Source organism: Ochotona curzoniae, unplaced genomic scaffold (assembly GCF_017591425.1).
Source record: "Ochotona curzoniae isolate NIBS_2020 unplaced genomic scaffold, NIBS_Ocur_1.0 contig_883, whole genome shotgun sequence".
In the NCBI taxonomy this organism is placed as follows: domain Eukaryota; kingdom Metazoa; phylum Chordata; class Mammalia; order Lagomorpha; family Ochotonidae; genus Ochotona; species Ochotona curzoniae.
The window spans coordinates 65,724,054-65,736,555 of record NW_024466599.1 but is presented as its reverse complement, the minus strand read 5'-3'; the positions used below and the strand labels follow the sequence as shown (position 1 = coordinate 65,736,555).

The 12,502-nt window shown below is 35.8% G+C and overlaps 1 protein-coding gene across 26 annotated transcripts in view; it reads left to right on the top strand.

Annotated features, from left to right (window-relative positions):
• NRXN1 (neurexin 1) overlaps positions 1 to 12,502 on the top strand; it is a 1,050,610-nt gene that overhangs the window by 1,000,810 nt on the left and 37,298 nt on the right. For 2 of the 26 annotated variants that reach the window (XM_040993734.1, XM_040993732.1), the window contains exon 1: positions 2,405 to 2,608. The exons of 22 other annotated variants lie outside the window; for them this stretch is intronic. In XM_040993734.1, coding sequence (XP_040849668.1) covers positions 2,576 to 2,608 — 33 coding nt within the window. In that variant the 5' untranslated portion in view covers positions 2,405 to 2,575. Of the gene's footprint in view, positions 1 to 2,404; positions 2,812 to 12,502 lie in introns of those variants that run through there. 2 more of the 26 variants (XM_040993736.1, XM_040993735.1) reach the window with 1 other exon arrangement.

The window sequence follows — 12,502 nt, the reverse complement described above, 5'->3', positions numbered from 1 at the left end:
ATATATTATTTATATTATATATAATTAGCATAATCTATATATATGCATTCTTGGCTACTACCCACTGGTAGCAATAGCAACAGAAAATGACAAACAGAAATACCTCCACACTCTGCCACATGTCTAAACCACTGACTTGAATATGAGATTAAAAAAAATTATTTCAATAATGCAATATTTAGCCCTTGATTTGATTTGGCCAAGTCAACAAATTTCTAAAGTTTCTGTCTTTTGAATTTGTGAAAGTCTGGAGCAATACAACAAGGATCAAAAATTTAATATATAAACCAAATTCTGTGTTTTGGATGAAATTAGTTTGTGCTGGATATGGAACTGAAGAAAAATTATTTTTTTTTTTGGTCTGGGTAAAGAGACAGTTTATTTTACTATTTCAATTGTGTACATGCCTGCCTCTAAATATCAGAGGTAGTGAGGCAAATCATCATTCTGAATTATAAAGATTTTTTGAAATTTTTTTTTTTATTTTCAACTATTTGAGCGGGTGACAGAGGAGGTGTGGAGAGAGAGAGAGAGAAAATCTTTCATCTAAGGATTCACTGCCCACATCAAATGCCCACATCTCCCGAGTCTGGCCAAGACCAAGGAGTGTGCCATTCCATCCAGGTCTCTTATATGAGTGGCAGATTCCCAAGTACTTGCTCCATCATCCTCTCCTTTCCAGGTTGCTCATTACCTGGAAATTGGATGAGAAGTGGAGTAGTTGGAACTCAAAGCAGGCAGTCACTGAAAGCAATCGTGTAGTTCATTATACTACAACACCCAGCTCTAAGTGAAAGAGCTTGTAAGACATGTAATATCATAGTGTTATATAACTCCTAGATGAAAGATCTATAAGCTAGAAATCTTCAGCTAAGCCCCTCTGGACTTCCATTGAGCAGTTCCCTTCTGGCCTTCAGCTCACCTGTTTTCTTTGCATGAACAGAGGCTATCCTTCACTTGTTTTTGTCAAGAATTATGAGGCTGTTGGATTAATAACTGAAATGATAGAGACAGCACAAAACTGTATGTTTTAGAGAAATTGAAAAATGCTCTGTTTATCTTTAATACCACCAAGTTGAGAGGGAGCAGGAGATAGAGAAGAAATTGCCAAATTGTTGACGGACTTGAGTGTTTTAGGAATGTATTTATAAAATCCTATCCAAGGTAAAGTGAGTCCTGAGTTTCAGCATTCTGTAGCTCTGTTGTAATTTACTTGCAATGCCACACCTGTTAACATTTACTCCCAGGTTTTTTTTTTTTTCTAAGTAGTGACTCTTAAAGTCTTCAAATTAAACTTTGAAAATGCACGGTTCACTAAAATTGAGCAATGACAAGCAATAAACTTAAGTGCACAGGGTACTTCCTCTCTTACAAATTCTATTTATGTAAGCTATTCAAATTCTGTTGAGCTTTGGGCTGCTTTAAAATCTCTGTGATGATGCCTTTTGCAACGTTTGATGGGATCATCATTTTTGATGTCCCCTATCAGATTGTATGTATGATCATCTCGGTTACCTTGAAAAATTATACAACATATCTGTTATCACCATGTGATCCAAGAAAGCAAATGTATTGGGAGATATAATTCCATATGGCATTCCAGAGGTGCCGTTTTGCTCATCAAGGATTAGTTGTAAATTGCAGAGGAGATGCACAAAAGCACATATTTATATCACATTTGTTCTCCAGGATTTGGGAGGCAGAATATGTGTACTTTGGTACGTGTTTGTTTTCATTTTTAATGATTGATGAAATGGTGTATTTATTGGCATTTAAATTGTTTAAAGAGGAACTGTCCTAATAGGAAAAAAAAAACATAAAAATGTCTTTCTTGATGTTGCATAATTGCCTGCACAAAGTCATCTCATAAAAAATACTCATTATAAACATGCATTCAAAAATGTCACTCATTAACTTGGAAATAAAATTATAATTACAATTAGCAAGCTTTGAGGAGATTCAGCTCTGAAGGCTGCATGCTAATTGCACAGTTTATAGTTCATATTTTCATGTTAAGCAAAAATATGATTATCATCTGAAAGAAGCACATAAGAATCAAAGAACTGAAGGTGTTTAAAAAACATAGCTTCCCTCTGATTGTCATAATGGACTCTAAAGGATTATAGAATAAATTAATTGCGCATGAAAATAAGCTTTTATTTGAGTCAGGGCTGTAAAGAGAGAGGTTAGTTCCCCTCCGCAGTCCCTGTCAGCAGGCAAATCCAGCAGCAGAAGCGGCTGAGACTTTTTGAGCGGGGCGCGGGCTGGGCTGTGTACCAGCAGCCTCATCAACTGCGGACGGAACTGCAGCATCCCTTCCTGAAGCAGCGCGGCCGCCATTGGCTCCTCGGTGACACGTGACTGATAGAACCTTTTCTGTGTCTTTTCTCGCCCATCTGTGTGCAGGGCACTGATAGGCCAGGCTGATGCGCAGGCAATTTATCATCTTGATCTCCCACTGAGTCAGGGAGCTCTCCTGTCACCAGTATTGATTTCAGAGGATGGACTAAATTTCCTAGGATTTCCATTAAGAATTAAGAAAAAAGCTCTAAGCACGCAGGGTAGCCAGACAGACATGGATATGAGATGGCACTGTGAAAACTCGCAGGTAGCTTCTTCTGTCACAGCGGCTGCTGAGCACAGCTTAGATCTGCAGCATGCAGGGTTTAAGATACCAGAAAGCTAAGAACAATAAGAATGCAAATGAGAAGAAACTCTTTCGGATAAACTATTCTTAAGATTTATATTAAAAATGTTTCTTTGGAATTTGCATGCCAAATTTCTGCACGCTTGAATATGAAATGTAGAAAGGTTGTTTTAAATTTTAAAATGTCCTTAAACCCTGAGCATGATTGCTTCTGGATTTGTCTGCTGCTTGTGGTGGGCTTCAGAGATTTTTCAGCATGCTTGTATGCAGAAACAAACAATGTGTACGTGTGTGTGTATGTGTGTATTTGCATTTATATGTCTGTATTAACTTGGTTCAAGTAAAAGCATGAATAAAAGCTGCTTTCAATACTTGCCAGACTGCTTTATTTTTGTTAATGACTTGATGACATTCTGCCTTCAATGTGTTTAGATTCTGACCATGCATGCTTTTGCGGCAGAGTGGGATCTTGCTGGGAATTTGTAAAGGCACAGTGTCTGAATTAAGTGCATGTTTGGTACAACAGAAAATATGATCGTGATCACTGATTATGCCTGATTAATGAAAATAGTTCATGATAGTTGACTAACATTTATTTATAAAAATTTGCTTACTGGAAAAAATGCATGTCTGGGGTAATGAAACTTCACGGATTTTGATATATTCATTCTGGTGATTTCAAAAATATTAAGATCTAAATGTTTAGCATTGTTATCCAGAAGGAAGAGATTGAAACATTTCTCTTTTAGACTGGAAGAAGGTTCTAAAATTGCTGTTTACGTATGCGAGAAATCATGTGCACGTTCATATATGTGTGACTTCTTTGGGAAATTGTTTGCTACACTTCTAGCTAGTCTGTACTCTCCTGAAGAACAAAAACGCCTTGACATTCCGTCAACACTCCCTAGGCCTCTGGGAGTTGGACTGAGCATAAGCAAGAGTATGACCAGATGGGACTGGCATGCTTGGCAGTGAGTGAAGACAATAGGTGGGGGTGGAGCAGATGGAGAACAGAAGGGTTTGCAGATTAGAGAACCAGGAGGGGGGAGGGATGATGGTGGCAATGGAGGAGGGAGGAACTGGGCTTAATAGTAAAAGAAACCTGGCTTCTCTTTTCAAGGAAATTCTCATCTCATTTTTCTTTCATTGTGAGATAGGAGGTCATATCTATGTTGACTATTTCATTAAATTTTAGGTAGCCCCTGATTAGGAAAGAAATTCCATGATCAGAGATTGCTTTAGTGGTGTGTTGTCTGTTTGTCATTGTATGTAAGTTTTCCCCTTTACCATACTCAAGACAAGTAGCAGCAAATGGAAAATGAAGCTACTGTGTTATTTGAGTTGTGCGTTACTACCAGGACTTGGGTGATTTCAGCATCTATTGCGTTTCTTGGACTTTCCCCTGAGTAAGACTCTGCAAACGTTAAGATCTCATATTTACTAATCTGTTCTCTTAGTTCTGGCTTTTAAATAGATACCCATTTCTACATGACTTTTGGATGTTTTATTTAAGTATTCTTTGATTGTTACCATGAGGCATAGGTCCTTGACTAATGTCCAGTTCAAATTCTGATGTAAAGCTTTCTGTCATTGCTCACCTCCAAGAGAATTAGAAACTACCTTTTTTCAGAAAAGTTATCGGACTAACTGAATGTAAAAATTTGTCTTTTTTTTTTTTAAATTCTCTGATCTTTTGCTGATTTTTATAAAATTGTAGTTGAGTCCAGATATGATTTATATTCTAAGACACAAATTAATTGGACCAAAATCGTGCTGCTAAATTGTACCAATAAAACACAAGGTTTTAAATGCACACCTTTGGGCTGATCTGTGAGTCACAGATTGCTCACCCATCATTTGGTTGGTAGATCATGTCTACTATAGGCAATTTTCAGTATCCTAAGGAAGTGTTATACTCTCTGTGTCTTGATTTGACCTGTTGAACCTCTGCTTATAGAATATTGTGACTGTGACATTAAAAAGCAGAAGAAAGTATTTACTTTGGCACTTTGTGGTAAATTTGAGACAGCTTAAGTCTTTTGTATTAATTTTCCCAGAGCTGAAGCATGAGTTCCATGTCTATTCCTTTCTGTAGGTCATTTATTATGTACTTTATCCTTGGAGAATAATGGAATGTATCCAGTCTTCACCTGGCAAATTTCCAGTTCTATTTAAAAAAATAAAGTATGAAAATAGAACTATGAACAAATAACTAAGTTTTGAGGGTTGACTGCTATTGTTGAAGCAAAATGACCAAATGATAAAGCACAATTAGGTGCATTGAGTGTACAGTCAAGAGTGCCTAGGAAGGCAAGAGCCAAATTCTCTGAGCAAAGTGAGACGTAACCAGAAGAGCCGTGAAGTGGTATTAAGTATTTGGTCACAAGAGGGAAACCGCTTTCATATTTATAAAATAATTAGTGATGTAACATTGCATAGTAAAGACGTTTTGAGTTGTGATGAAATGTTTCTGGGTGCCTCCATGCTCCTTTAATTTATGCATTGTGCTCATCCCACAGCATCTGGATGATGCATTTGTAAACCACAAGTACAATTAACTCTGTGATGGATGCAGCAGGCAGAATGATAATTGTTGGGAAAGCTCTCCTTTCAAAAGGAAAAGAAAGGCATCAAGCTAAGCGCTTTAGGCTTTTGTCTACATTAACTTTAAATATTTAAAGAACTCACATTTTTGACCCCTTTGGCAAATGGCTGTCTTGAAATATGAATTTCCCTGTCAAAATTAGTGCTCTGAATTTCAGCTTTAGGATCACTAGGAAAATCCCTAGATGAATAGTGTAAATGAATATTAGCTATAATTAAAGCTAGTGGTGGCTTTCATTTGTTAGTCTTCTCTTTGATCTCCATTTCCCCTACTCCAAGTGTTTCAGCCCTGTTTGGCTTGAGCTGTGATAGATGGACTTAAAAACCTAAATATGGGCAAAATAGCACATCTCATTTGACTCAGTAAAACTTCATATAAATTTAGCAGAGAAATTTCAGCACAAAATACTAACACTTCATATTGTGGCGCATGATTTGTACTCAAATTTCTTTGATTTCTGTTAAAACCATCAATATTGATTGAGAAAGTTTGTTTTACTTTCTGCTGTCTTAATTACATTTACTCGAAAGCTAATATTTGAATCTCATGAAGGAGCTAATTTTACTCACTTGGGAACAGAGAACAGAGTTAAACATGCTACTGTGGAGTACATATGAAATTTTGGTATGCAGTATAATTAGAGTGTCCTGGGCAGTAATAAATGCATTCATATTTCTGGAAAATGGTAGCAAATTCTGCAGAATTTGAGTTCAAACTAAGAGTCCTAAGAAAGCAAATTATATGAGAGGCTTTCTCTACTTTTGTGTCGTAAAAATTCTGAGTCATTATCATTAAGTATTTCCATTTGTTCCTTGAATTTTCACCCTGGTTTGAAATCTCAGAACTGTTTTCCAAAAACCAACAATACCTCTATTTCAGGATTGTTTGGTTTTTTGATCTACAGTTGTTTTATTGATAACAAGGGATCAACTGGTCTTCTCTCTTTTCACACAACTCCATTGCAATGTCTTTTATTATAAACTCTGTTGCTTTACTTCTCAGCTCACAGATGAAAAACTATCTAGAATTGTGAGAATGAATGATTTCAGCATAGGTTTGGAGGAATCAAGGAAATCAGTTGCTAAAAACAGTCAATTTTGAAGTCAAATGCTTTTACTTTTGTTTCCAGTGCTATTTGTTAAAATAGAATGCATCTCAGAAGATGCCACAGTGTTGCTTCTGAACATATTTTAGGTTGTTGACCAAAATTGTTATACTGTGAGTACATGGTCTAGATTTACTTCTAAGTAAATTGGGAGTTTAATGTTATCTGGAGAAAGTTGATCCTCTGCTGAATTCACATTTTTAAAATTAAGAACTCTATAAGCAAATATCTTATTATTCAGCAAAATTCCTTTTCAATGAATTTCCATTTTCGGTAAAATGAATTTGCTTATAATGTAGGTCACATAAAAAATATAATGCATATAATAATGTCATGTTTTGTATTTACATTACATATAAAAATCTAGGGTTACCTTCAAGACCTTGATCCATATTACTTCATTATCACAGCAAAAAAAAAAAAATGTACGTAGCATTTGATTTTTTGAATGCCATTTGATTTTTTGAATGCCACTCTTTTAGCGTTACACAGCTATTACTTCAGAAGTCAATTTTCAATCACTAATGGGTGAGCTATCTACATAATTGATTACCTTAAAGAACTAAATGTGGTTTTTGAATCACTGGCTCTTGCTCACTCTGCCTGCCTCCCCCCTCACCCCACACCCTGCCTTTGGTTAAAAAAAAATCCTTGTATTCAATTATGTATGTTGGCTTCCTCCATTAGCAGAGCTAGATTTAATGGATCTCTCACCCATTAGGATTATAGTAAGGCTATAGTGTTTTCATACTGAAATGTAACATTTGTATGCAATGTTTGTCTGTATAAAAATTGCTAAATATACAGGGGCTAAATAATAAGTATGAAAGATTCATATGACAAATTAGAAAATTTTGGCAGGAAATATTTATGCTTGTGTTTTCTGAGAGATTATGAAACTTTCAGAAAATATACCATGTCTTTGAAATATTGAAAATTATAATATCAAGCAATAGTAAACACGCGTCTTAGTATTTTGTGTTTGTTGGATAAGATTTGCTATAAACAAGTGTTTGACACAAAGGTTAATTCACCTTGTGAGGTGTGCACAACCCATAGCTAAGTGCATGGTTCAAGTTCCAGCTCCTCCACTTCTACCCAGCTTCCTGCTGATGTGGACACTGAAGGACAGCAGATGATTGCTCAAGCACTCACATCCCGTCATCCATGAGGAGGACCCTATGGGATTCTGGGTTCCTGATTTCAGCTCATTCCAGGCCGATTATTGCCAGCATCTGAGACAAGGTTAAAGACATGATAGATGTCTCTTTATCTATGCTATCTCTCTTTCAAATTCAAATTAATTGATAAATTAATATTAAACTTACCTAAAAAATTTTTGTTAAATATCTGCTCATGACCAATATGTGTCAGAACTCTGCTAAACACCACTGGATGACTCATAGGAAACTAAGGCACTTGCTGCCTCGCCAATCTTTCTGAACACCCATGATAAACACATGTAGAACTGGAGGAGCTACGAGGGCTGGGCTGTCTTATGCCATAGCATTGATATCCGGGTGTAATGTAGTTTATGGTAGACTAGAGAGAGGAGGCATCAACATCAGTTAACAGGATATGATAATGTCATTCTTGTTTGAACAGCCATAGTGATCTAGTCACAACATAAAAAAGGATTCCAATCCAGATCATGCAAGTGGCCTACCTAACCTTTAAAAGTAGTCCCAGACTCTAAGGTGTTGTTAAGGACAGGGTCCCAAGTAGCTACTTCAAAATTCATGTTGGTGTTTGTTTTTTTCTTCCCTGTTCTGCATGCTTTGAGTACATCATATTGACGTCTTAAAAGCAGTTTTTCATTCTTTATGAATAATAACTAATGTGAAAAATGTGTGACCTTTTAAATTAAGAATCATCTGCATATATACTAAGTGTATTCATTTTCTTATTCTTTAAAATTAATCATGATTGTTAAGTGTTTGCCTCCCCTTCCACCCTCTAAAAGAAATAGGATTTCTTTCACAGACAGAATCATTTTAAATATGTAGTCATTTCTCCAATAGCAAAATGTGTTAAAATATTCTAGCAATTATTTTCAGTATGCAAAATTATGTTTCCTTCATTATCTTCTTTTAATTTTCTTTTTTGGGAGCCCAGGGAATGAATGTGTGTGGTTAAGAAGCAAGTGCTTGGCATTGAGTGAAATAGTTTTGAGTAAGAGATAATAGCAATGATGGATGCAATATATTTTGTCACTGGAGTGATTCTCAGTACTATTTTCTCAGTAAATAGTTTAAAATATGGAGACATTATATGAGCAGGTTATGCAAACTGACTGAAATAATACCTCAGTATAAAAATATCAAACAATAGTAGTTGATTACATTACAAAAAGTAAGCTCTAGCCACTGCTTCATTGCATCCAAAATAACCAGAGTATTTATGGTAGATTTTCATGCAACCTGCAAGATCTTGGTTTCAATAAAAGGTGTCATTTTAAGCAAAAGGTGACTGTTGTATTAACAAAATAAAAATTGACATTAGTCTGTTTCTACTTGGAAAACCAGTAGGGAATTCATCAACTTTGTATCAGTTAGAGACAAGAAGCTTTAAAGTGAAGATGAGAGTAAGTGGAAGAATACTTGCTGACTGATCATAAACACTACAATGGGAGACCTCTTCCAGAGATAAACCATCCAAACCTAGGGCAAGACAGGGAGCTTCAGACCTTCTCTGAACGTGCATACTATAAAAACACTGTGCATGGACTTCAAAATTATTTAGCACCAAAGTAAACTTAATCTTTAGTTCCATTTTCCACTAAAATGTTTTAAAGTATCCTCTGATTACCTTATATCTCTAAACTTAGAGGTTACTTTTGAGGTGTTTTTGTTTATTTCCCTTCATGTTTGAAATAGAATTTTTTCTTTATTAAAACAGAATTTTTGTAAGTATAGTTTTAGTAACTTCTCTGTGACTTGAGGAATTTCATCAGGTCATTTTTATATTTTCATGTTTTAATATTAAAGATAAAAGTCTCCATAGAGAATATTTTAATATTCTAGAAATGGTCAGTAGATACTATAGGGAGTTGCCCACCCCTATTCTCTTAATATCTGTAGTTCACAAAGTCACTGTGCATTTGTCAGTTAGCATCCAGTTACTCTGTTTTGATAAGTGATTTGTTGTTACAGTTCTTACATCATAAACACCATAGAGTTACATCAGAATACATTTTTAGTGTCACTTGATTTGGTTTCCACTGTTTACCCATAAGAAGTTCTTAATTGGGCTACTCAGGCTTTCTACCTTAAAAGATTGCATAAGACGTGTATGAGTAAAAAATGTTATGTAAAAATCAGTACTTTTGGTTTATACTTGTCTCTTCTTATGCTCTTTTTTCTCTTCCCCCAAACAACATAAAGATACCAGATATTGTGCATTCTTTTTTTACACTATTTTTTTAAAGATTTATTTTATTTTTACTGGCAAGTTAGATATACAGAGAGGAGAAAAGACAGAAAGGAAGATCTTCTGTCCAATGAGTCACTCCCTAAGCTGCCGCAAGGGCCAGAGCTGAGCCAGTCTAAACTTAGGAGACAGGAGCCTCTTCCAGGTCTCCCAGGCAGGTGCAGGGTCCCAAGACTTTGGGGCATTCTCAACTGATTTCCCAGGCCACAAGCAGGATGGGAGCAGGGATGTTATGATTAGAATTGACGCCCAAATGGGATCTACGCCGGGCCCTCTTTGCACTCTTAAATGTTGACCTAATCATGAAGTTAGGTTAGATCCCTTTACTTTTTCATTTGCTAATTTTAAAACATGTCTTTCAACTAAATTGTGTAAACACATTGCACTGAAGATAGTTCCCTGTCATTGGTGTGTTGAAGACCAGTGACTTACATTTCTGATACTTCATTTACCACTCTGTAAGATGACAGATCCTTAGTGGCATAGACAGATCCTTAATATCATACAATTGTAGAGAAAAAACAGGTTTGTTCCCTTTTAAAATATTTTTGAAGAAAAGTAGCTGAAAAGTAGGTGAATTTTCAGTTCATCAAATCCTATTACCTGAATTCTGAAATAAGTTTTCAACTAAGATTTCATGGAATTTTCTCTTTTTAAAGTTTATTTGTTTTTATTGAAATCACAGAAAAGTTTTGTGGAGAGATGAAGAGATAAAGATCCTCCATCTGCTGGTTTACTCTCCAAGTGGCTGCAATGGCCAGAGCTGAGCCAATCCAAACCTAGGGGCCAGGACAAATCATAAAAATGTCAAGTGAGGTACTCGGTGAATAAGACTTTGTAAGCATTTTTCTGTAAACATGAGTAGGCCAATCTAAAGAACAAAAAATTAGAGGGCAGAACAGATTATCTTTGTGGAGATTTTCAATTTGTGTACAAAGAGTACTGTAATTTACTAGTTTCTATAATAGGAAATATGTAAGGTGAAAATGTTCTTAGATATGAGACAAACTTAGAATTTGATATTGATCATTTCAGGACTTCTTAAAATGTGAAAATTATAGGGATTACAGTTCTGGTTTGTTTTGTTTTTGCTATCAGAGCCTGAACACAGACTACTAATGCCCACTTGAATTCCATAGATACTTAGGAAAAACAGGAGTTAGAAAATGAAAGTGATACACACAGCAGAGGTTTGTCTGTTATCATAATCTCATAATGATAACTTTGACTTCCAGAACACAGTTACCTTAAAATGCTTTAAGGTATTCTCAGACTCTACACAGCTTTAACACATCGTGCATCTCAAAGTGGGGAGAGAGAAGGGCTGAGTATTAAGAGGTCTCATGACCAAACACTTCTTTGCCAGTTCTTTCACCATGGCACCATGAAGTATTGGCTAGAATGTGACCAAGCAGCACTTGAACATGTGACCAAAGAGCCACCCTTTGTTTCTTTCTTGGCTCATCACCTGTGGTGTATTTTCTTCTATAACTTTGAGTAAGACCTCTCATCCTTGTGAATGTGTAGTAACTGATGGAATTCAATTCCACAGTGTGCCTTAGCCAGAAACTGGATAGGAAGCAGAGGAGCTGGGACTAAAGCCAGCACTCTAAATAGTATGCCTAGACCACAAGCAGGGACTTCATACGTTGTACCCATAATGCACATCAGTTCAAATTTCGTTACCAATTATAACATTATATAATTCCTGGGGTTTGGACTAGGGGAAAATAGTTTGAAACTGGAACGTTACAATGTATGATTTGACTCACTAACAACACCTTCCATATCCATGTTGGAAATACTTTTGGAGCTGTTCATCTTTAGGAATAAATCTGACCATAAAAGAGAACAGGATTAAACCAAACAAACAAAAAAAGAGAGAACATGATTGATTGACAAAGGATATGAAATTAAAGTGTTTTCTACTGTTTCAGCCCTAGTAAAATCAGAGATATAAAACACTCATTTGTTGATTAGCCCTATTTTCAAAGAAATTTCAGTGAATAGTTTTCAAAAGAACAAATCTATTTTTTTTTTGTTTCAATAGATTAATAGTGATTTAATGCAGATACTCATTACAACTTACAACTGCTGATTGTCGTGTTCTCTGGATTGTTTCCCCTTAGATCCACTTCACAGTTTGCATAGCTGAATGATTGTTGTGTTATCACATGTTTAATTCCAGCGTTGGCTTGTTAGAATGAAGTCGGGAAGGGGCAAGCAGTGAGGAGCGCTTCACTTTCAGTGTATATAAACAAGCTTTTAAAGCAAGCTGTGTGGAGAACAGAGAGGATGTGTGTGCTTGCATGTGTGCATTTTAGAAAATGGGTCAAACTTAAGCAGTATAGTGAGTTTTAAGTTATTGCCAGGTTTTGGTTAGCTAATAATCCTTGGTGAAGGATTTTATCAGTAATCAGTGGCAGGAGATGTTTTGATCTTCTGTGGCTTCATCTTATGTAAGGCACTTTAATCGTGATGAGTTACCTGCAGCAAAAGTGTTTCCCTGGGAATATCAAAGAAAATATACCCTCAGAAAGCAGCTGTTTCTTGCTGGTGAATTAATTATACATATTCATTTAATTTGTTCGGTCCTAGTTTTAGATGACAGAAAAGTTGATATCGGAGAGAATTTGGTATTAATTGTTTCCTATGCCATGTAGATAGCTTCAAAACGTTCCAGTTGCAGGTTTTTTTTTTTTTTTGGTAGATTTCT